The 26,823-nt window shown below is 33.8% G+C and overlaps 2 protein-coding genes across 3 annotated transcripts in view; one reads left to right on the forward strand and one right to left on the reverse strand.

The window, feature by feature from the left end:
- The first annotated feature begins 964 nt into the window (after window positions 1–964).
- Window positions 965–8,677, forward strand: myl10 (myosin, light chain 10, regulatory). The gene is given in 7 exon segments (NM_001017871.2): window positions 965–1,018; window positions 2,758–2,844; window positions 2,935–3,010; window positions 6,044–6,148; window positions 8,038–8,116; window positions 8,210–8,258; window positions 8,459–8,677. Coding segments are annotated over 7 exon segments (504 nt in total). The 5' UTR covers window positions 965–1,015; the 3' UTR covers window positions 8,564–8,677.
- Window positions 8,678–11,346: 2,669 nt separating this feature from the next.
- The window catches only part of col26a1 (collagen, type XXVI, alpha 1), a 67,598-nt gene continuing 52,121 nt past the window's right edge, over window positions 11,347–26,823 (reverse strand). For both annotated transcript variants that reach the window (XM_087271021.1, XM_087271022.1), the window contains exons 8-14: window positions 25,407–25,490; window positions 25,283–25,326; window positions 22,947–23,009; window positions 22,812–22,847; window positions 20,653–20,697; window positions 20,496–20,571; window positions 11,347–16,794 (exon numbers count right to left, since the gene is read on the reverse strand). In XM_087271021.1, the coding sequence (XP_087127147.1) occupies window positions 16,676–16,794; window positions 20,496–20,571; window positions 20,653–20,697; window positions 22,812–22,847; window positions 22,947–23,009; window positions 25,283–25,326; window positions 25,407–25,490 (467 nt within the window). In that variant the 3' untranslated portion in view covers window positions 11,347–16,675. The remainder of the gene's footprint in view (window positions 16,795–20,495; window positions 20,572–20,652; window positions 20,698–22,811; window positions 22,848–22,946; window positions 23,010–25,282; window positions 25,327–25,406; window positions 25,491–26,823) is intronic.

Here is a 26,823-nt window from a genome sequence, read left to right on the forward strand (position 1 = left end):
ATAATGCTCAAGGTACCACCCCAGTGACAGCTCACAAATCTTTATTTCCAAGAGTGTATAGGGTGCCAAAGTGAAAAATACATTTATTCATTCATTCACTTCTCGGCTTAGTCCCTTTATTAATCTGGGGTCGCCACAGCAGAATGAACCGCCAACTTATCCAGCAAATGTTTTATGCAGCGGATAAACTCGGAAACATCCATACACACTCATTCACACACATACATACGGACAATTTAGATTAAAATACAATACACCTATAGAGTGTCCCTGTAAACCATAGATACAAGTATGTGTGTGTGTGTGTACAGCTGAAGGCAAAATTATTAGCTCTCCTGTAAATGTTGTATTCTTTTTCCAAACATTTACCAAGTGATCTTTAACAGACCAAGGAAATTTTCACAGTATTTCCTATAATATTTTTTCTTCTTGTGGAGAAAGCCTCATTTCTTCTAGTTTGGCTGGACTAAAAATGTGATCGCAGTTTTGAAATTGGATTTATCTACAGAACAACTTCAAATAAACCTAATGTTACATTTCAGAGCTAAAACAGCATCTAGTTTGACCCACAAATGTTTGATTCTCCTCAAACTCCCTCATTTAACAAGCACCATACACTGTTTTTTCCTCCTCCTGACAGTCAAATCCCTCCAGTGCCCTGCTGACCAACACACCATCAAACCATTCAATCAATCCAGGTTACATCCACATCTGGCCGAACGCAGTGATGTGTGAATCTATCCGGCTTCACACCGTCTTCGGGGGTTAGTTAGCGATCTTCAAACTGATCCTAAGATAGCCCTGACCACACACACATGGATCATCACCTCAAACTCAACAATAGCTCTGTCTCTCTCTCTCTCTATATGGTCACTCTTCTGCTATTGTTCCTCCTCCATTGTCTAAACATAGAGCAGGTGGGCTGCAGGGACAATATAAAGGCCGAAAGCCGAGATCTTTGAGTGTCCCTCAGGCTTTTTGAGACCAAGAACAGAGTCAGGAGAAGATCTGCACAATGGTAGGCCGGCATCGCTTTACTTTATGCAATAGTGTTGCTTTTTGTGGTGAATTGAGTGGTGGGTTTTAGGCGGAAAAGGATATTATACTGTGAAAAGTATCTGTAAATTAATTGCCTTAAGGGTCAATTTTTAACTTATGGGTTAATTTTGACATGTTTTAATAGTTTGAAGTGATATGTTTGATTGGTGTTTTAAATGAAGGAACAGAAACCTGTATTAACACTTTACTGTAATTTTACTAAGTTAAATTCTCTCTGTATTATTATTTCTTGTTTTGAGTAACTAAAATTGCAATAAAAGTTGCACTATTTAATTTTCAACATCATAAATCCCACAATGCACTTTATAACCAAAACATTGGTGAAACTTCAGATGTTGTTCATTTACAGATAATTGTTACAGTGTTTTAGTATACCAGCTTGAAATGGGACCCTTTTTGTTTTCTGTTTGAGTTGATCTTTGTTATGAGAGTTTAATATTTCTAACTTTGTTTTAAACTGTTTATATTTCAATATGATTTCGGAATGAATGCAGATGTGTTTGAGATTAACCAGTTTTGGGCAATTTTTACAGTCAATTTAAAATTATGAGCCAATTTAACAATTAGATATAAAGAAACACCAGGTTATATTGAAAGATAATTAATAATTGTCAACTTGATTTAAAAAAATATTATTTAATTATTTGTTTATTTATTTATTTGTTTGTTTGTTTATTGTTTTATTTGGAAACTGGCTTTAGTATCTTTAATTTTAAAAACAATAAATTAATAATAAAAAATAAATAAAAAATACAAATTATATTTTATATTTTAGTGTATTTCAGTGAATATTTTGTTTATAAGTTTATTTATTTTTTATTTAATGTTGTTTTAAAAGGTTTTATTTATATATTTATCATTAGTAATTTAATGATTTATGTATTAAGTCTATATTATACTTTTAGTTGTGTTAAATTATATAAATTAGTGTATTATAGTTTGATTAAATATTCTAGAAATAGATAAAATTTCGGGCATCGCAATGGCGCAGTTAGTAGCACGATCACCTCACATCAAGAAGGTTGCGGTTTCTAGTCTTGGCTGGGTCAGTTGGCATTTCTGTGTGGAGTTTGCATGTTCTCCCTGTGTTGGCGTGGGTTTACTCCGGGTGCTCCGGTTTTCCCCACAAGTCCAAACACATGTGCTTTAGGTGAATTAGCTAGGCTAAAGTGTCCGTAGAGTATGTGTGTGAATGAGTGTGTATGAATGTTTCCCAGTGATGGGTTGCAGCTGGAAGGGCATCTGCTGCGTGAAACATATGCTGGATAAGTTGGCGGTTCATTCCGCTGTTGTGGCCCCAGATTAATTAAGAAACTAAGCCGAGAAGAAAATTAATGAATGAACGAATGAATAAAATTCCATATTTGTTTTATATAATTTATGGTTCACTCACTTTTTTACGGCGTATAATATTTGTCCAAACATGTATAAATTGTATTTAAGGGTATTTTAGTCTTAGTTAAAAGCTTAACTGTCTTAATTTTAGATTTTGTTTTCATATGATTTATTTAGTACATTTTGTGTGTTTTTATAATTTAAATGCTAGTCATTTTACATTTGATATACATTTAGAGCTATTTTAATTTTATTTATAAAGCATAGTTAAAATATATTACAGCGCAAATATCTGAAAGATTTTCATGCTCTACCTTCAAAACTCAATATCTACATCATTTTTTTTTTTGCTGTGATTTTCAGGCACCAAAGAAGGCAAAGAAGAAGGAAGCCGCCAGCTCTAATGTGTTCAGCATGTTTGAGCAGTCGCAGATCCAGGAGTTTAAAGAGGTCAGCTTTTTCCACCATTCACAAACTTCAACATCTGATTTTCTAGTATTATTTTGAGACTTACATCTGAAAACCTGAATGCTTTCTTAGGCTTTCACCATCATGGACCAGAACAGAGATGGCTTTATTGACAAAAACGACTTGAGGGACACATTTGCTGCTCTGGGTGAGTAAAAAAAAAAACTATACAACATCCTATACCATAAGGAAATCCTGATATTTAAAAGTTTTTAAGCTGTATAACACGATAACGCAACTATATTATATATATATAACGCAAGTATTATTTGAAGAATTACAGTGGCTTATCTTTAAACCCCTGTGAATGTGGCAAAGCTAAAATACCATTATAGTGATAGTGTTTGTCACAAATTTACATGCAAATCATTGATAAATGCATATAGAGCCAGAGACCTTTACACTGTAAAAAGCGGTTAATTGACATTATCTATAAATAATGAATAAAAATAAGTTTAAATTGTAAATGAACTATGTGCATAGTTGTGCAATGAGCAAAATAAGTTAACTTAACACTTCCAAATGAATGAGTTGACTCACTTTTTAGCAATAATTTCTTTTTCCAGCACAGTAGGGAATGCTGGGCTGCACACAATTCCTTCATGTTGTCCCAACACATATCGATTAAGTGGACTAACCTGTTTAACAGGCATCATAACCACCTGCTTGACCTTTTATCCATAGATTATCATTCATTCATTCATTCATTTTCTTGTCGGCTTAGTCCCTTTATTAATCCGGGGTCGCCACAGCGGAATGAACCACCAACTTAGCAAGTTTTTTACGCAGCGGATGCCCTTCCAGCCACAACCCATCTCTGGGAAAATACATTATCATTATTATTTCAATTGCTTATAACTATTTGTCAGAGTTGTGTCAGTATATTATGCAATCCAAGATGTTGGCCAAAATATATTTTAAAGGAGTGCACCTTCAAAGGTTAATGATTTTTACAAATTATTGAACTTAAAACAATTAAGCTGTTCAAAAAAAACAAAAAAAAACCAAAACTAAATAATTTTATTGATTCAGCTTATTGTTAAATAATTAGCTTAATTAAATAATTAGTGAGAGAGTGTAGTCATGCATATTTGCAATTTAAAAAAATAAATAGAAATTACAAAATGTTTTCTCAAACTGTTGTCAAACAATTCTCTTCAATTTTCATAATTAAGTGTATTTATATTTATTTAAATTGATCATATTATTTATATTTCATCGATTGAATTTGATTGTGGCTTTAATACTGTGACATTATCAATGTAGCAAATTTTGAATATTCATTAAATTAATTAATTCATTCCTTTTCTTTTCGGCTTAGTCGCTTTTTTTAATCTGGGGTCGCCACAGCGGAATGAACCACCAACTTATCCAGCAGATGTTTTACACAGTGGATGCTTTAAAGTGGAACTTTATTTCCCATTTTTACGTTTAGTATACATTATTATATATTTTCTAAATCATTCATTTATTTGATTTAAATGTGATTACTAAATTTAGTGGACGTCATAAAAAAGCACAACAATATTTATTAATTAATCAATTTATTCATTATGTTGTAGGCAAAAGTAGTATATATCTTGTGAAACTTTAATTAATTCATTAATTTTCCTTCGGCTTAGTCCCTTTATTTATCTGGGGTTGCCACACGGCAATGAACCGCAAACTTATCCAGCATATGTTTTACGCAATGGATGCTCTTCAACCTGCAACCCAGTACTGGGAAATGAAACCTTAATACTTTTACAAATATTTCCCAAGTGATGCTTTTGCAACACATTTTTAAAGCGTAATTATTTTATGAACTAATGTCTAATGGCTGTTTACTTTGCCTTTGCCATGATGACAATACATAATATTTTACGAGTTATTTTGCAAGATACTACTATTATTTCCGGTAGCTAGCTCACAAGGTCGCCCACTGAAGCTAAGCAGGCCTGCATCTGGTCAGTACCTGAATGGGAGACCATAAGGAAAACTAGGTTGCTGTCGGAAGTGAGGCCAGCAGGGGGCGCAAAAACTGCTGTCTGTGTGAGTCTAACACCTGAGTATAGTGAAGAGGACTCTATACTGCTCAGTCAGCGCCGTCTTTCAGATGAGACATTAAACCGAGGTCCCAACACTATGTGGTCATTAAAAATCGCAAGATGTCCTTCGAAAAAAAAAGGACAGGTTTAACCCTGGCCAAACTTGCCCACTGGCCTCTGTCCATCATGGCCTCCTAACCATACCCGTTTCATAATTTGCTTCATCATTCTGTCTCCTCTCCACCAATCAGCTGGTGTGTGGTGCGCGGTCTGGTGCAATATAGCTGCCGTCACATCATCCAGGTGGATGCTGCACACTGGTGGTGGATGAGGAGATTCCGCCCAATGTGTAAAGCGCTTGAGTGTCTTGAAAATCCTTGAAATATAAGTTGTTTTTTTTTTCATAAATAAAAAATAAATTAAAATAAAAAATATTGACCTTAAAATGATTCATTTATAAATGTAAAAACTGCTTTTAATCCAACCAAACTACAAGAAATAAGTTTTACTTATATAAATATAAATATAATAATAAATATAATAATAATGGTGGTTCATTCCGCTGTGGCGACCCCAGATTAACAAAGGCACTAAGCCAAAAATTTAAATGAATGAATGTATAACAATAAATACTGTAAAAATTCTTTGCTCTGTTAAACATCACTCGGGAAATACTTGATTAAGACTTCAAATTTCACAGGAGGGATATTTTTTTTTTACTTCAACTCTGTATTTGATTGATTGATTGATTGATTGATTGATTGATTGATTGATTGATTGATAACACTTTATTTTAATGGTCAATTTGAGTATTAGTAGACTGTCTGCTCATTTTCTGCTGATACTGCTTTAACAGACATTTAACTAACTTTGAGTAACTTTGCAGAATTAAATGTCATGAGAAGTAAATGGCATGTAGATGCATTGTAACTTGCATTGAGATTCAACAAACGGACCATCAAAATAAAGAGTGATTGATTGATTAATTGATTGATCCATTAAAAAAATATATATATATTTCAATTATCCTACTGTCTCCAGGCATGTAGAAAGGCCCATTGAACTCCACTGAGCATCTACGAGCGTTCACTTATACTCTCAGTAGCAGTGGCGCTGTGTATTAACGTCCATCTCTGTATGTGTGTGTTTGGCAGGACGTCTGAACGTTGGCAACGATGAGCTTGATGAGATGCTAAAGGAAGCCTCCGGCCCCATCAACTTCACCATCTTCCTCAGCATGTTCGGAGAGAAGCTCAAAGGCAAGAATCAGATTTATCAAAATTCAGATGATAATCATGCTAATGAGGCACAAGCAGCACTGCATACTGATGCCGAGACCATATAAATATCAGCAAAGAAGACTGAGGAAAAATGGCTTTATTTTTTTTTTACCTTTTGATCTTTCGCTCGACAAAAAAATGGTAGATACTTGAGTTTGTTTTTGGATTAGATATACAGTTGAAGTCAGAATTATTAGCCCCCCTGTTTATTTTTTTCCCCAATTGCTGTTTAGCGGAGAGAACATTTTTTTCAACACATTTCTAAACATAGTTTTAATAACTAATTTCTAATAACTGATTTATTTTATCTTTGCCATGATGACAGTAAATAATATTTGACTAGATACTTTCTGGACACTTCTATACAGCTTAAAGTGACATTTAAAGGCTTAACTAGGTTAATTAAATTAACTAGGCAGGTTAGGGTAATTAGGCAGTTTATTGTATGACGATGGTTTGTTCTGTAGACTATCGAAAGAAAAATTAGCTTAAAGGGGCTAATAATTTTGTCCTTAAAATGATGTTTAAAAAATTAAAAACTGCTGTTATTCTAGCCGAAATTAAACAAATAAGACTTTCTCCAGAAGAAAAAATATTATCAGACATACTGTGAAAACTTCCTGTATCTGTTAAACATTATTTAAGAAATATTTTTTAAAAAAATCTGAATAATTTTGACTTCTGACTAGATAAAGATATAGAATAGTGATTTTTGTTATGTTGGAGTGTAGTTTTAGAGATTTTCTGACCCCAATATCCAGCTAACATCAGCAATTCTCTATATGTTATTTTTTTAGTTCTATTTTGCCAACCTGAACCATCATCCTCTTCTAAATGCCGTTTACAGTTGAAGTCACAATTATTAGCCCCCCCTTTAATTATTATTATTATTTTTTTAATATTTCCCAAATGATGTTTAACAGAGCAAGGAAATTTTCACAGTATGTCTGATAATATTTTTTCTTCTGGAGAAAGTCTTATTTGTTTTATTTCAGCTAGAATAAAAGCAGTTTTTATATTTTAAATGCCATTTTAAGGACAAAATTATTAGCCCCTTTAAGCTATTTTTTTGATAGTCTACAGAACCATCATTATACAATAACTTGCCTAATTACCCTAACCTGCCTAGTTAACCTAATTAACCTAGTTAATCCATTAGATGTCACTTTTAGCTGTATAGTGTCTTAAAGAAAATATGTAGTCAAATATTATTTACTTTCATCATGGCAAAAATAAAATAAATCAGATATTAGAAATAAGCTAATAAAACTATTATGTTTGTAAATGTGTTGAAAAAATCTTCTCTCCGTTAAACAGAAATTGGAAAAAAAATAAACAGGGGGGCTAATAATTTAGGGGGGCTAATAATTCTGAAATATATAAATATATATAAGCCTTATATTTTTCCATAATATATAAATCTGGGTGTACTCTATGTATGTTTTGACTTTGATCTGAGGTTTTTTGTTAGATTAGTTCCAGATTTGGATTCAGTACTGACTAAACTAATCCATATGCGCAAATATAATATTGTAAAGCATCCTGTAGAATACATTATTTAAAAAGGGAGATCTCAGAGGGGTGTATATACACTTCAACATTTACAATTTATACAGTAGGTGTGCCAATAATTATACACACATTTTAGTTTTAAATGTAAATTTCTGTGCAATTGCTTGTTCTCAAGTTTTGTTTTTTTTACTCTTCTTTGCTCATGTTTACAAAGGGTGCCTCTATTATCAGAGGGCACTGTATATGAAGTGTGAGTTTCAATGCAACTTCGTCCAAATATGGCAAGTGTATGAGTGTATCTGAGTCATAGCAGCTGTAAAACAATCAATAATATTTTACCTTTCTGTGATTAACAGGTACAGACCCTGAGGAAACTATTCTCAATGCCTTTAAGATCTTCGACCCAGAGGGTACAGGCATCCTAAAAGGAGAAGAGTAAGTCAATTTATGTAAATATGAACTTGTTCCAGCACATTTAAATGAACAACTTTTAATTTCTCCTTTTAATGTCTTATTTTCTCCTTATAGGATTAAATATCACCTTATGTCCCAGGCAGACAAATTCACTGAGGCTGAGGTATGTACCTTTTTTTCCTTAAAACACAGAGAATAGAGTTAAAATGTAATATTTGAATTAAATAATGCATGCAAACGTTTATATAAAATTATGATCATTCAAATATATTTTGTTCAATATTTTAATCATGAAATTTTAATCATTTTCATAAAAATTATTATATTTTTTTTAATCATGAATATTTCTTTAAATGTACCTAGGTAAACCAGATGTTCACAAACTTCCCCTTGGATGTGGCTGGTAACCTGGATTACAAAAACCTGTGTTACGTCATCACCCACGGAGAGGATAAGGAACAGGAGTAAAAACTACATTTCCCATCATGTTTCTCTGTGTTTGTTCATGTCCATTGTGTTCCAGTGTGTTGCGTTCCTCTTAAGCTCTGTACCTGCCTTTTGTCAATAAAGAGAAAACAAAAATCACTTTCTGGCTACTGTAGTTATTGTACTGTTTATGTGCTGTTAAAAATAATAACACTTTATAACACTATAAACAAGCAAATAGAAGTGTCCCATTCAATAAACAAACAAACAAACAAACACATGCTTTTTCATTAAAAAAAATAAAATGTTTATGATAAATATGCAAACAAAGACATAAGTAAAAATGAATAAATAAATAGTTCATGATAAATATGTAAACAAATGCATAAATAAATAGTTCATTAAAACATGTAAACAAAGGCATAAACAAATGAATGAATGAACAAATAAATTAATAAATAGATTTTGCATCTTAAGCAAATAAAAGAAAACAACTGAACAAATAAATCAATAGAGTTGCCCCAATAAATAAACAAAATAACAAACAAATAATGTTTTCACATTTAATTAATAAGTAAAATAATCCTGATAAATATTTAAGCAAATGCATAAATAAAAAATGTTCCTTAAAAATGAACTAATTAATTAATTAACAACTCACTAAACAAATAAATCTATAGAATTTTCCCATTAAATGCACAAAAAAATAATGTTCCCCATTAAATAAATGAATAAACTATTACTGATAAATATTTATACAAATGCATAAATAAATAAATAAATAATATACCCTAAATAAATGAATGTATGAATGAATCAAATGACTAAACAAACAAAATAATTCATAAATACATTTAGCATATTAAACAAATAAGTAAATAATTTACCAAATAAATCAGTATAATAATCACATATGTAAAGCAGTGGCGCAGTAGTGCTGCTGCCTCACAGCAAGAAGGTCGCTGGTTCGATCCTCGGCTCAGTTGGCGTTTCTGTGTGGAGTTTGCATGTTCTTCCATTCGTTCGCGTGGGTTTCCTCTGGGTGCTCCGGTTACCCCTTATAGTCCAAAGACATGCGGTACAGGTGAATTGGGTAGGCTAAATTTTCCGTAGTGTATGAGTGTGTGTAAATGAGTGTTTGTGGATGTTTCCCAGAGATGGGTTGCGGCTGGAAGGGCATCCGCTGCATAAAAACGTGCTGGATAAGTTGGTGGTTCATTCCACTGTGGCGACCCCACATTAATAAAGGGACTAAGCCGACAAGAAAATGAAAGAATGAATAATCCAATAAACATGCATTGTTTTGCATTAAACAAACAAACAAGCAAACGTGAAATCAATAAATACATGCATTTTCCCCAAAATTAAATAAATAAACAATTTTCCATATAAATGATTGAATAAATTGATGAAAAAACTATATAATTTATAAATAAATACATTTTGCATATTAAACAAATAAATACGTAAATATTTACCAAATTAATCAATAGAATTACGCCACTACCATGCATTATCTTTCCCATTAAACAAAGAAATAAACAAGCAAATGTGCCTAATAAAAATACATGCATTTGCTACAATAAAAAATAAAACTAATAAGTAAATAAATAATATTCCCAATGAATGAAATAATTAACAAATTAATAAATTAATAATAAAATCAATAAATAAATAAATTTCCCCATTAAAAAAAACAAACAAGCATTTTTCTGTAATAAAAAAATACAAACATAAACATAAAAACATACAAACATAATGAACAAATAAATACATTTAGCATATTAAACAAATGAATCTGTAAATTTTTACCAAATAAATCAATAGAATTATGCCACTACCATGCATTTTCTCCCCCATTAAGAAACAAACAAGCAAATTCAGCAAATAAATATATACATGGATTGTAATAAATAAAGAAATAAATAATGTTCGCTCTAAATGAATGCACAAATTAATGAATGAATAATAAAATGAATAAATAACTAAACAAACAAACAAACAAATAAATAAATTCCCTATTATACAAACAATCAAATTTCTCTAATCAATAAATACATGCATTTTACTCAAAATTAAATGAATAAAGGAATGTATGAATGAATTAATAAAAAAACAAACAATCAAATACATAAATAAATACATTTTGCATATTAAACAAATAAATCTGTAAATATTTACCAAATAAATCAATAGAATTATACCACTAACAAGCATTTTCTTTCCAAATAAATGAAGAAACAAACAAGCAAGTTCGCCAAATGAATAAATAATGCTCCCTATAAATGAATGAATAAATTAATTAATAAATGAATAATAAAATGAATAAAATAAATAAATAAATTCTCCATTATTCGAACAAACAGGCAAAACCCCTAATAAATTAATACATTTCCTTTTAATTAAATAAATAAATAAATACATTTTGCATATTAAACAAAAATGTCTTTAAATATTTACCAAATAAATCAATAGAATTATGCCACTAACATGCATTTTCTCTCCCATTAAATGAAGAAACCAACAAGCAAATTCATCAAATGAATAAATAATGTTCCCTAAATGAATGAATAAACAAACTAATAAATGAATAATAAATAAATACATTTCCCATTATACAAACAACCAAGCAACACTCCTAATAAATGAATATACTTTCCTTTTAAATAAATAAATACAATAAAATAAATAAATAAATAAAAACTTAATTTTCTTCATTATTGAAACAAACAATCTCAATAGAAAGACGAAAAGACAAAAAGATGGATAAAATAGACTGATACAATTTCACAAACAAGTCAATCAATCTCAATCAAACAGTGAAATGATTTTCTCATAATCTTTTATTTCAAAAAGGAAATGCATGAATAAAATCAAAGCAAAGCTGGATTCTTAATAACATACAGAACTAGCGTGGGAAATGTCTGAACAAACACTTCAGGCACTTCTTCTTTCTAACTCAACAACAACAACAACATACACACACACAGGCACAAAAAAAAAGCCCAAGATTGGGAAAGATTTTGCTCTCTCCCTAGAGGGGCTTACAAAAGCTCAAGAGCAACAATACGCTTAAAGCCACACTGGCGTTTCCAACAAGGTCAACAGGGCCCTTTGTGTGTCTCTGGCTATTCACCGCGGCCCTATTAATAGCAGTCTGTTCTGCGTTCTGCCATTTTGGATTTTCAGCAAGTCAATGATAGGCTTTATGAACAAGAACAGGTGAACGGAGATGTAAACACGATTTATTGTGGCGGACAATGTACTTTCTATACAGACAAAGGGTCAAATTTGATTTTGAAGTTCTATTTTTGTCTATTTTAAGATGGGAATTGTTTGCATACAAAGTCAGTTTTGAAATTGCTGTAGTCTTCAGAAGAATCCATGTACTGTCAGCTTGAATAACGGCAGTACAAAGTCATTATTCACGCCACGTTAAGTGTCAACAATGCATTTTTTTTGTTTATACAATCACATACACTTACTGGTCACTTTATTAGGCACACCTGTCCTCCTTTACTCCTTTACACTCCTTTACACCTGTCTCATTAGCACAAATTTCTAATCAGCCAATCACATGGCAGCAACTTAATGCATTTAGGCATGTAGACATGATCAAGACGACCTTCGGCTGTTCAAACCGAGCATTAGAATGGTGAAGAAAGGTGATTTAAATGACTTTGAATGTTGCATGGTTGTTAGTGCCAGACGGCTGGTCTGAGTATTTCAGAAACTGCTGATCTACTGGGATTTTCATGCACAACCATCTCGGGGGGTTTACAGATAACAGTCCAAGAAAGAGAAAATATCAAATGAGCAACAGTTCTGTGGGTGCAAATGCCTTGTTGATGCTAGAGGTCAGAAGAGAATGGCCAGACTGGTTCAAAAAGGCAACAGTAACTCAAATAACCACTCGTTACAACTGAGGTCTGCGGAAGAGCTACAGCAGCAGAAGACCACACTGGATGGTAGAGTCAGAATTTGGCATCAACAACATGAAAGATCCATCTTGCTCTGTATAAACAGTTCAGGCTGATGATGGTGGTGTAAAGGTGGGGAATATTTTCTAGGTACACTTTGGGCCCATTAGTACCAATTGAGCATTTTGTCAACGCCACAGCCTACCCGAGTTTTGTTGCTGACCATGTCCATCCCATTATGAGCACAGTGTACCCATCTACTGATGGCTGAAGGATAACGCACCACGTAATAAAGCGCAAATCATCTCAGACTGATTTCTTGAACCTGACAATGAGTTCACTGTACTCAAATGGCGTCCCCAGTCACCAGATCTCAATCTAATAAAGCACCTCTTGGATGTGGTGGAATGGGAGATTCACATCATGGATGTGCAGCCAACAAATCTGCAGCAACTGCATGATGCTATCACGTCAATATGGGCCAAAATCTCTTGAGGAATATTTCCAGTATCTTATTGAATCTGTGCCATGAAGGATTAAGGCAGTTCAGAAGACAAAAGGCGGTCCAACCCGGTACTAGTAGGGTGTACCTAATAAAGTGGCCGTTGAGAGCATGTCATCTTTTTTGATCAAACATTCAAAAAAAATTCACTTTCTATATCAAAAATCATACTATTTTTAATGATCAAGTCTTGCTTTTGTTCTTCAGTTTTAAAGGGGTAGTTCACTCAAAAATGAACATTTGAGCATTTAGTCATTTGAGCGTTTCTCAGACCTTCTTCAGAGTATCTTGTTTAGTGTTCAACAGAAGAAAGAAATTCATAAAAGTTTATGACCATGTGAGTAAATAATGAGGAAACTTTCATTTTGCGGTAAACTATCACTTTTTAAAACAAATTAGCATTTAAAGTGACAGACAACAAAACTGTAGTGCATTGGTGTGGACACTAATATAGTTCATATTATTAACATGAGGCTTTATAATCTTTAATCAAGATCTAACAACATGTTCTTATACTCAAGTGGCTGATGATATCACTGGAATCACATTAAAAATATATATTTATAAGGACAGCCAATCTGGATCAATTGTGATTTAAGGAAAACTGTAGCCCACTTAAAATAAACTGAACGCTGTTGTGTGTTGCAGTGGTTAGTTAAAGTGATCATTATCTCTGTGAAAGTGTTTTTAGAATCTTTAATCTAACTAGTTCCTACTCTAAAACAGGTGTTTTTCTGTGATGACAGAGTTCCACACAGGCTTTTGGATATGTCTAACCAATAGGTAAACATCTATATTGTTTAAAAAAAAAGTCACATTGTTTCAGGTTCCATTCTGGTTACAAGCATCCAATTTTCAAATTTATAAAATTTAATGTGCTAAGATATACAACAAAGCTTCATTGGAAATACGTACTTCAGCCTGCATTTTTGTGAATCCACATAAACACACTTAAGCCTGGTTTATACTTCTGCGTCAAGTGACCGGCGTAACCCACGGCGCATGCAACGCGCGTAGCTGTGCATTTATACTTCTGCGCGCTGTCTCTGTTGGTCTGCATTAACACTTCCGAAACGCTAGTTGGTAGTGAGGTGTAAATGTTCCTCTGTGTCGAGTTTCTTCACTGCTGTTTTGCTCTTCCTGAACACTTCCTGGATGTACAAGTGACTAAAGCTGCGTCCCAAATTGCACACTATACACTATGCACTCATGCACTATGTACTTATGCACTTACACACTCAACAGGATAGTACATGTATGTAGTGGCATCCCAAATGGAACACTAATGTTTTTTTACTAAGCGGAAATTCAAACTGTTTCCCTGATGACGTTTGACGGTTGCCAAATAAGTGAAATAAACGACCGAATTATCGAATAATACCTGCAGCGAGTATTGCCACATTCACCATCGGGAGGCGCTACAATCACTCTCGTAGGAGAATTTTGCTTACACAATCCAAAATAAATAAAGTTATTCAACATGTGTCCGATAGCTCCGCCCCTTCCGCTACGTAAGCAAACCTGCGGTCGTTGAGTGCGTAAAGTGTCCATCATTCCACACTTCATTTTACCAGCTGAATGAGTGCATCATCCGGGTAATTAAAGTGCACTTAATATTTTTTGAGTTTTCAGTGTGAACACACTACTTACACTATTTATACTATAAAATGGCGTAGAATAGTGCATAAGTATGCGATTTGGGACGCAGCCTTAAACTCGCTCTTTTTGAGGCAGGAACCAGCAGACGTGCAACAACTTTAACCATGAGGTAAACACAACAAAACTTTCCATCCAGAGCTCCTTCACGGGACTCCACACTTGTAAACAATCGCTCGTGCCATTCGCGCGGCTCTTGGTCCCACCCAGACTCGTCAGCGCTACCAAGCCGACCAATCACAGAGCTTGCGCTACACGTTGTTGCGATGTGTAGTTCAATTTTTTGAGAGGTGCACGTCAGCGACGCCGACGGCCACAGCGAAGGGCTATGCGTCACCGCCGTAGCATACGCCAGCGTTTGACGCAGAAGTATAAATCAGCCTTTATCAACTGCAGTTTTCGATAAAATGAATGCAACGAGGCAGTATGACGGCATCAACTTTTGTTCATTTTCCCACTTATTATACTTACAAGGACATGTTATCAACAAATAAAGGATTATTTTTGTGGAGTTCTTTGCACAACACCAAATAAATACCACAAAATTACTTACGGTGTCTATGATTTCTTTATCTATCTCCATGTGGACAACTGGAGTGTTCAGTTTCCTCAGCAGCTCCTTTTGCACGGTGTTGTATTTAATGTGATGCTGAGCACTCGGGTTCGAGTTCAGTGAAGTACAGTTTCACAAAAGAGATAAAAGCAATGTAAGGTTTAACTATGCAGTCGCAGTGCATTTTTTCTTACACTGTAAAACCCATAAACGTAAGGTAACTCAAACCATTTGAGGAAACCGATTGCAAAAAACCATTTAAGTTCAAAAACTAATCCTAATGAGTACTGTGAACTTAATCCATTTGAGTAAATGAAGCAATTTGAGCATAGTAAAACCCAATAAATGAAGAGAACTCAAACTGATTGAGGAAAATGATTGCAACCAAACCATTTGAGTTAAAAAAAACTAATCTATATGAGTACTGTGAACTCACTCCATTTGAGTAATGAGGAATTTAATAAAAAATTAAAAACTCTTGTCAAATGAGTAGAATTAACTTTCAGTAAATTGAGGTAACTACACTCATTTCATTTGATACAGTTGACTGTTGGGTTTTACAGTGTACATTTGCTTTTGAAAACCCTACTGGTTTGGTTTAGGGAGGGGATAAGAGGGGATAAAGTCAGTGGTTCGCTAGATGTGTGCAAAAAGTATATCTGAAACGGACAACAAAGCGCACGCCAAATAATATATCTTAGATTAGCAAAAATGTAAACAGTGCCCTCTAGCGGATTAGTCATCTGAAACGTCCAACAAAACAGAACGTATTTTACTTTTCTGAAAATTGTAGGGTTAGGCAGGTATTTCACATGAGCGTAGGCTAAATATATAGGTCTCCCTTTACAATACATCACATTGTGGCTGTAAAATGGGAAGTAAAATAAATGATGACAAAAAGTTGGTATATACAGTTAATTATTAGCCCTCCAGTTTTTTTTTTCTTCTAATATTTCCCAAATGAAGTTTAACAGTGCAAGGAATTTTGCACAGTATTCTCTATAATATTTTTTCTTCTGGAGAAAGTCTTAATTGTTTTATTTAGGCTAGAATTAAAGCAGGTTTCAATTTTTTTAAAATCATTTTAAGGTCAATATTATAAGCCCCCTGAAGCAAAATATTTGTTTTCGATAGTCTACAGAACAAACCATCGTTATACAATGATTTTCCTAATTACCCTTACTTGCCTAATTAACCTAGTTAAGTCTTTAAATGTCACTTTAAGCTAAATACTAGTATCTTGAAAAATATCTAGTAAAACATTCTGTTAAACATGAATTGTGAATAAAATATACAGGGGGCATAATTCAGAAGGGCTAATAATTCTGACTTTAACTGTATACACAGTGGTTGTAAAAAACATAATATCACTAATAAACACAATACTCATGAAGCAAATAAAAAAAAATGTATCAGTGCCACTCTTATTATTATAATACTCATCAGCCAATATGTGACAGATCTGTCCTTCAAAGCGGCAGACAGGAGATTCACACGCGCATGTTAAACCCAACAGACTCCGGCTACTTTCTGTCCGAGGTAAGAGGAGAGGCGGATCTGGCAGAGCCAACACTTTTAGCACTTTCTGTTTGCATGAAGTCCGCCAGCAGATCTATTCCAGAACCAGAATCCGAGAGAGTATCTGGGCAGAACGGTGAAAGCAGAGAGACAAACATAAATAAAAGGAAAGAAGTTGTGTAAAGGTTTACGTAAGATTATAATAGCTTCACATTTAAAAACTTGGTCATTATTTCAATACTATTTTTACATTTGCTACAAATTTCAGTTTAGGCGCTTGTTCGGTTAAAATGGCGGCGTGAACAGCAGAAGAAACAATCAGCTCCTCTCTAAAATTTAAACGGGCTAAATGCACAGCTAGTGTTTTTCAGCCAATAAACTTCCGTTGAAATGTTGATGTGACTATTTCTTATTTCATATAGTTCCTTTTGCATCATTGATGTGGTAATATAATTAAAATACAATCAGCTAAATAGACTTGAGGGTTCATTTAGTTCAAGCGTAAAACGAGATGAAAGACTGTGTAAACACAAGTGCCTTCAGTAGCAGCAGGCGAGCACAGAAACTCTGTTAATAATAATAATAATAATTCATTTTATTTGTAAATGCTGCCTTTCTAGACACCCAAGGTCACCTTACAATAAGCGCCAACAGCCATACCAGAACAAATTAAAACAATTAATAAAAAAAGAAAAGATCAAACAAGCATTCTAAATGCATGTAAGTAGCTGCAGGTCTAAACACATTGCGAATATAAAATAACATGATAAAAAATTGTTAAAGGAAAGCCTGCTTAAAAAGATGGGTCTTTAGACGAGATTTAAAAGTGTGAGGACTATCACTGCTCCTTAGGTCCAGGGGAAGTGAGTTCCATAGCTGAGGAGCCTTATAGAGGTAATAGACCTGTCTCCCATTGTGCTTAATCGAGTGCAAGGTGGCACCAGGGAGAAAGAGTTGGCTGATCTACGAGTGCGAGAAGGGGTATATGAGGAAGTTCTGTGAGATATTGAGGAGCAAGATTATGAAGTGATATGAAAGTTAGAAGTGATATTTTAAGATCAATACAAAACTTTACCGGAAGCCATTGAAGCTGATAGAGAAGGTAATTAAAAATACTGGGTTAAAATAAATTTTCATATTTCAAAGACATGGTGGGGAAAATGGAATTTATTGCAGTGCTTCTTGTCCTGTCTGAGACCCATTTTGTATTGTATATCAATCAGGCAGTAAAGATCACTGATTTTTAAAGATATCAGACCTTAAATGTGGTGATTTTGTTATGGGAAGACGGTTCGACGGAAGTGCTTGGCCTGGCTGACTGAAAATTGAAAGTATATATACAGTATACCCCGTGGCCAACTTGTATTTAGATTTACCAAAACAAAGACTCATAAAATTCCTAATAATAAAACAAAAGCAAATGAGCAAAACATGGATGATGATGCAGAAGCTAAGCATGTGAGAACTTTCAGGTTAACAGTCGAGACAGATTTGAAACTATAAGCAAACAAATGTATGCCTATGTATTTAATTTTTTTTATATGCAATTTTTTTTATGGTCTTTTAACGAACAATCCTTTTTTTGGTTACAGGTTAATGGTTAATGAGTACCAGTTGTCATTCAAAAAATATTCAAAATGAACAACCTTAAATTTTATTAGGTAAAACATTTGCCCTGTATGATATTCTGCTATGCTACTAAGAAGTAGAGGGTGTTTGAGGCACTAACCAGTGCAGAAAAACGAAGCGTGTTGATTAAAAATTATGTGAAAGTCACATGAAATCCTACATAACCGTTCACACTGCGGTCGGATTACAAAACATCAGGGGACTCATGTATCAATGCTGCGTACGCACAAAAACTTTGTGTATGCCAGATTTCACGCTCACACTTGGATTTACAAACGATGAAATGAATGTGAGAATGTGCGCAATGTGCACTTCATGTCTGGCGTACGTGCATTTCTTGTGTGTGTTGTTTTATTTGCTCCAAGCGGCAATTACGTTAAATTGCACTCTACAAAGTATTTTTAAGCCGTGCAATTGCAGCTGTATGGGACGGGATCATCTGCACGTCTAGCAGATATATAAGGTTTCCATACCATGCAGTTGACAAGCCAAACATTAAAGCGCAATTTGCAGCGATCTGCGGTTTTCCCTATGTAATTGCTATAAAAGCGTCATCTGAACACGAATTTGCATATGTGAATCAGAAACATTTCCATTCAATAAATGTGCAAATAATATGTGATGCTCAAATGCGCTTATCATAATACACACACTTATTCCTACTTGTCTTCCTCTTGATGAAGAGTAGGCAAAATCCGATATGCAGTGGGGGAAAAAAGAATGGCTGCGTCCGAAACCGCCTACTACTCAGTAGGTACTGCATTTGAATTAAAATGTACTACTCGGCCATTAGAAAAGTACTTTCTATACAGTATAAATGTGAAAAGTATGAATGGATTTCGGACGTACTACATCCACCATTTTGTCATGGTCACGTGACCTACCTACGTCAGTTGCGTCGTTTCACTTCCATTCATGAATTCTCTCACGGGGCATTATGGGATAGCGCAGAGTGCATGGGATGCGCACTTCAGAATCTCGCCGGAAGTAGTAAGTCATCCGGGTACTTCTCGCCTACTGATTTTCGAATTCTATGAATTCGGACATACTACTCGGCTCGCATACTGATTTTAGCGTACTATATAGTATGGAAGTATGCGGTTTCGGACGCATCCAATGAGTTCATCTGACGCTGGATTCGAATCGAGTTCATGATCGAAAGTGGCAAAACATGTTGCCATGCTCTTTATGAGCTACGCCACTCACGCTGCTGTTTGTTCCTCTCTTTATTTATGTTGTTTCTGTCAATAAAACGGTGATGGGTGGGAATCACTCAACTAGCTTATTCCAACACAGTGTGCTATTTGCACTTAGCCTAAATAGACACTACAAAATGTTTCACCCTTACATCAGACTTACTTACTTTTTTAATCCACTCAGCACGATGTTCAGAGCCAACTGCGTTATCCGTGTCAGCTAAACTCTCCCACTCTGTTTTTTTTTCTTTTGTTATTAATTCCAGAAGACAAACTTGCAAATAACACTGTTTTTCTCCGGTCTACCTCCGAAAGGAGCACCTCCAATTCACATTCTGTTCAAAGTTTCTTTTTTTGCTTGCTTTTGCCATTACTTTTTCGTTTGGTTTTGCCAAAGTAGAGTCATTACCATATTTATTAGGGGGAGGAGGCAGGGGGTGGGGGGGGGGGGGGGTTGCACTCTTGCATGTGCGCTCAGATTCACGTTAAGTCGCATGTACATTCACAACGTTTTAGTATGAATTCAACCCAAGACCCAGATCTGTATCTGATTTAAGAACACATATAAAAGTGGCACAAATCAGAATTGAAAAGATCAGATTCGATGCGGTTTGAGATGTTCACACTGTCAAAAAAAAAAAACAGATCTTAGTCAGGTGGGCGAAAAAATTGGGTCACAATTGCCTGCAGTGTAAACAAAGCTAAAGTAATTGAAATTAAATTATAATTGTATTAAATTAATAAGCACGCATTCTGTGGCCTGTAGATGGCACTTTTACAGTTAAACATATCAGTCTCCCCATCTATAAATAAGTATATTTCAAGTTCCCTGATGTCATCTTGATTCTTTAAAGCAATTTATCCTCATGCAACCTCAAATCATTACTAAACAATGGCCAACCACTCTGGCATGGCTTATGTCATGAGATCATGATGGTGCTCTGGAATTTAATGTGAGTTATAACTGGAGGTCTAGATTAATATTAATCCATTTTCTCACCATGAATGCCGATCATGTGTTCCAGGATGAGAAGTCTCTCCGCCAGGATCTTTAGTGCTTCTCTCAACTGCTGCACCTGCAATGTGACAATGCATCATCATAAATGCACAGGCAAATATCCAAAAGCATCCCATTTTTTTATGGGCACCATCCATACCTCTGCTGGAGCCTCTCCTGGCTCACCTTTAGGACCCGGAACACCCTGTTCATGACATAAGCAAACGGGAATACAATCATATATAAAATGGACAAACAATGAGAGCGTTATACAGCTTTCTTTTTTCTCCCTGCACACTAGAACATGCCCTGATTAATTACATTAATTTTTTTCTGGACAATAAGTGAATTATAAAAGACTAAAATGTGATTAACTCTAATAAGGGAGTTTATAACAACAAAAATACTGTCATATTTAAAACAAAAATCTTTTGATGACAACAAAAGACTATTTTAGGATTATAGACTGACCCCAAAATAACTATAATTATATGTCATTTAAAGTCTTTAAACGTTTGGCACTATCACTTTAGTCAGTAAATTTCACTTATTTTTATTTGCTTGTTTATTTTACAGGGACAATACACTTGAAATTGTTATACAAAGATAACCGATGTTGCGTACATAGGGCATAAAGCTAATTTGCAGCACTCGTCCCTAACTTATTTGTCATTAAGTCGTCTTTGTCATTTAAAATACTATAACATTTAGCATGATTGCTTATTCTTTTCTATCATTTTTTTAAGCACCGGTCAGAACCATTTCTCTGTGAATATATAGCCAGTACTTTTTGGTGCATTCAAACAAGAGTTTTTTTTTCAACAATTATATCCATTAAAGTAGGAGATTGGTCACCTAACATCTGTAGGAATAGAACTAAATATATTGCATTTCAAAATAGTTATTGCAATAAATTTCAACTAAACTTTATATATTTTGATTCTCTTGATTATTCTTGTTTATTACAGAGTTTTGGTCCATTTCTCAGATCAGAATTGAAATTGTCAAAACTCCCTGTTCGATCTTCACATCATTGTCAGTTGTACACATCAGAAAAGCAGTTTCTAAATTTCTCTGAACAAGTTGCAAATGCTTTTTCCATGCAATTTATTATGTGCAATTGTATGCTCTTTCCTAGATTTTCAATTGCTTATGTTATGTTGATAAATGTATTATTTTGGTCTCTGTCTGAATAGTCTCATCCCCCACAACATTTAATAATGCATAAGTCTTAACATGCATAATGGTTGAACAAGTTATCATAATATTTTGTCTTAGTGCATTTTTCTATACATTTTTTCTAAATCTGTATACAATTAGTACATTTCTCTCAAGAGAATCTTGACTTTTTCTAATGAAGGTGAATTTTAAAGGAGATTGCCCTATGTTCACATTTATATTTTTGTTTGGTTTTTTCTTTGTGCAGTGCTGTCTTTTTCTTTCTGTATCACAATGACAGGATCTGTCAACAAATTACAGTACAAAGCCATTAAATTAGTCAGTTTACATCAGAACAGCCCTCCAAAGTACACTGTTATATTGACAACATGAGTAATTTGTCTTATCCATACACAATGACAAATAGCTTTTTACTGTTATTCTAATGGCACTGACACATTCATTGACACAGAATTGTATTTTTGAAAGATGAACTAAGAATTTTGAACAAGAGACTGGCTTTTGCAGGTAATCCATGGTGTTTTGCTATTTGTGCGCATTGTTTTGAGAAATGCACTTACTGTTCTGCAAAATTTCAATTATGATCAGACAAATGTACCAAAACGACTGAGAAAGATTGTATTTAATACATTTCCCCAGCATATTAATTTGGGTTAAACCGATTTTTGAACTGTGATCTTAAGTTTTTCTTGCTAGATTTTATCCATCTTTGTCTACTGACTAATCTGATGAATATGCACAAATGTAATATTGTAAATCATCCTATAATCATCCAAAATATTGCTAATCATCTGTAACTAATATGCTGAATGATGGTGGAACATTATTTCACTCGTATTTTGACTTTTTATGACTTTTTATTTTTTATTTTTCTTTATTCTTTATTTGAAATAAGTACAAAAAAGAAACATGTTTGTAACATTTGATGTGGACACCAAAGACAGTAGCATGTCTAAACACGTCTGTGTTGTCTTTCATCCATATACATTTTTTTAGTAATTATTAATATATAAACATAAAACATATTTACAAAACTTTAAACAGTATATTTATTTTTTTTTAACTATAATAAAACTAAACGTAAATAATAACTGTAAATGAGCAAACAAACAAACAAATAAATGCAGCACATGGACTCACAGGCTGTCCTTGCTTTCCGGCTTTTCCAGGCGGTCCCTTTGAAAATAATAAAATCTATTAAGCTCAAATAAAAGTATCCAGTTTTTATCCTAAATGTAGAGGATTATGATATTATTCTTGTCCTCCTGAACTCACTCTTTCTCCCGGATCTCCTTTGGGTCCCCTGTCACCCGGTGGGCCTGAAAAGCTTAAGATAGCCTAAGATGAATGTGAATTAATCAGTTTACAGTGTTCTGTGTCTACACCCATAGGAATCATCCAGTTATTTCTTCCCTTTATATATAATGTGTACGAAAAGTATTCAGACCCCCTTATATTTTTCACTCTTTGTTATATTAATCATGCAGTGGGGGTGTTTTTCAGCTGCAGGGACAGGACGACTAGTTGCAATCAAAGGAAAAATGAATGTGTCCAAGTACAGGGATATCCAGGACAAAAACCTTCTCCAGAGTGCTCAGAACCTCATACCGGGCTGAAGGTTTACCTTCCAACAGGACAATGACCCTAAGCATATTGTATAATAATGAAGGAGTGGCCTCACAACAACTCTGTGACTGTTCTTGAATGGCCCAGCCAGAGCCCTAACTTAAACCTAATTGAGCATTTCTGGAGAAACCTAAAAATGGTTGTCCACCAACGCTCATCATCCAACCTGACAGAACTGGAAAGGATCTGCAAAAAGGAATGGCTGAGGATCCCTAAATCCAAGTGTGAAAAACTTGTTGCATCTTCCAAAAAGACCCATGGCTGTATTAGGTCAAAAAGGTGCTTCTACTAAATACTGAGAAAAGTGTCTGAATACTTACGACCATGTGATATTTCTGTCAATATGGGGTGCTGTGTGTACATTCATGAGAAAAAAATTATCTGAATACTTTCCGTACCTACTGTATATATATATATATATATATATATATATATATATATATATATATATATATATATATATATATATATATATATATTAGGGATGTAACGGTATCAGAATTTCATGGTACGGTAATACCTCGGTATGAATGTCACGGTACGGTATTTATTGAATCATTTACAGGAAAAAACAAAACTTATGAAAATACTCCAAAAAAGTGCCAAAAGTGTCAATGACATACAAATTAGCCATCTATCAGTAAGCCTTGAAACAGGAACTTCAATTTAAATAACAAAAAAATATTAAACCATGTAAAAAAAAATAAAGTTTCAATTTAGTATTGTTGAAAACTCATCACATTCAACATTTAATCACTCACTCACTTAGATAGAGATGGGTTTAAAGGAAAATTATCATATAAATATAATCTGGTAAAAGCTTGTATCTCTGGGTATTTACAATGTCCCCTGCAACAGAAAAAAACCCCTCTCATTTGGGACTGAGGTTTCTGGGACAAGAGAGATATGACTTGGCCCAGGTTGTTAGCAGTGGGTAACGTTGTGCATTGTCTTTCCCCCACTTGAGAGGACAAACCATGAGTGAGATAGAGATCTCATGTCTGCATCAATCTGAACAGTGTGCTGTGTTTCTGCAGTCCCCATGACTGATTAGTTGTATTCCCCAACTTGCAGGCACGTGCACACACAGTGCTCAACCTGTGCAGTGCACATGCCCTTTTTAGTCTTAGATAGAAAATTCCCTTCCAAAATGATCAAAAGTGCCCGCGCGACGCGACATACCCGCCGTCCCCGCTTTACAGTACGCGCGCGACAACACAGCTGATAAGAACTCGCGCGACAACACCGCTATTCAGTACGCGCGCGACAACACAGCTGATAAGAACTCGCGCGACAACACCACTATTCAGTACGCGCGCGGCGACAACACCCGCTTTAGGGTTTTCCAGCTCTTTTTGATCCCCGCTTCTAGCAGCACACTCAATTTCCGCATTACTGGATCTGTAGCGACAACAGACCGCAAGGGATTATGGCCAAGCCTGGGCTGATGGGAATTGTAGTTTCCGGTACCTCCCGTTCGCTTCATTCGCCTGAGCAAATTTTCTCAGAAGACCTATAGTTTTACCGAGTCATGCGACTACGGTAATATCGAAAAAAATTAATATTGCGGTATGACGGTATTTACAATACCGTTACATCCCTAATATATATATATATATATATATATATATATATATATATATATATATATATATATATATATATATATATATATATATGTGTGTGTGTGTATATGTGTATGTATATATATATATATATATATATATATATATATATATATATATATATATATATATATATATATATATATATATATATATATATATATATATATATATATATATATATATACACACACATACATAAATATATATATAAATGCACATATTTATATACTGCAAATGCATACTACAACATAGTACTTTACAGACAGACAGACAGACAGATAGATAGACAAAGATAAATAGATAAATTCCAACATTAACTTTCTAACTGTATTTTATATTGATAAAAAAGCATCTTACATTTTCTCCTGGGGCCCCTGGCTGTCCAGGTGGTCCAGCAGGCCCTATTTGACAAGTATGGAAAGAAAATGAAATGAGTGTGTGAATGATGCAGGATGAAACGCTTTCTGGTACTCTGCTGTACCTGCTGGACCAGGAGGGCCCGAGGGACCAGGAGGACCAAGAAAAGTCTGCAGGTCACGATAAGCAGCAAAGTCACTGTCCTCAACTGAAAATGTAAGAAATGATGAAAGTGAAATGAAATGATACAGGAGCGCCCTAAAAACAAGATATTGGAATTAAAAAAAACATGGTGTCTCAAATTTGAATCATAAGATATAATTATAGACATTGAAATAACAAGAGAAAAAATTAAAACGATTTTGCTTTCACTTCGTTATTTATCTTTATGAATCCCTTATTTAAAGAGCACTGACACATTAACTACCCCTGAAGAACTTTTTGTTTGATTTCAGATATCATTATAGAATAATAGATCCCAAATAGCAGTTAATATTTTGTTATATTGTCTATTTTTGCTGTTTTGCCAATTATCTGATCAACACACATCCTTGTTTTGAATCAGTTGGATAAACCAATGATTCAGTCAGCCATTCATTTAAACAGTTGTTTACATCACTGCTCTGTGAATCTGTTGACTGAATGAATCAAATGAATAAATCACACAATGTCTGACTCATTAGATGTTTACTGTGCCCTAAAATTTGTTTAAATGGAACAAATTCAATAATTGAATTTAGGGGTATTACAGATTACACAACATTTAAATATAATTTAAAGAAGTGGATCAAGTTTTTAATCATGTAATTCTTTTCTCTTGTTTTTTTATGAAATTGTTATCAATTTTTTTAAATATATAGATACATTTTTAAATATATTTAGGGTTTTTCCCCTTCGATTTGGACAGGATAAAGGAGGTTACAGACAATATTTGGAGCAGAGAGAGGGGAAGGGTTGGCAAAGGACCTTGAGTCAGGAATCGAACTTGGGTCGCCGTAAGCACCATGGTGCTATATGTCGGTGGCGGTGCACTTAACCACTAGACTATTAATACCAACTAAAATATATTTTTGTAAGTAATTGAACTAATATTGCTTGTGTGATAAGGATTTTTTTTTTAAATTTAAGGCTGCCTTTTTAAAAATCTGAAAGGGGGCAAACGCTGAAAATTAGCCGTTGTGGCTAACTGGTTTATTTAAAGTTTTTACTTTTGACTAATGAGCATTGTCCTTGTAAAATAAAATAAAGTAAAATAATAAATAAATAAATTAATTAATTAATTAAATGAAAAATATATTTAAAAAATCAAATATAAAAAAATTATTTAATCATTTAATATTTTTTACATATAAATATATAAATAAATAAATAAATAAATAAATAAATAAATAAATAAATAAATAATTACCACAAAATGAAAATCCAGTCACCATTTACTCACCTATTGTTCTTTTGAAGAACATAAAAAAAATAGGAAGAATGTTGGTATGCAAACTATTTTGGAGCTGAAAAATTGTTTAATAAATATAACTCTACAGTAA

The sequence above is a fragment of the Danio rerio genome, chromosome 10 (genome assembly GCF_052040795.2).
Source record: "Danio rerio strain M-AB ecotype USA chromosome 10, GRCz13ab, whole genome shotgun sequence".
Lineage (NCBI taxonomy): Eukaryota > Metazoa > Chordata > Actinopteri > Cypriniformes > Danionidae > Danio > Danio rerio.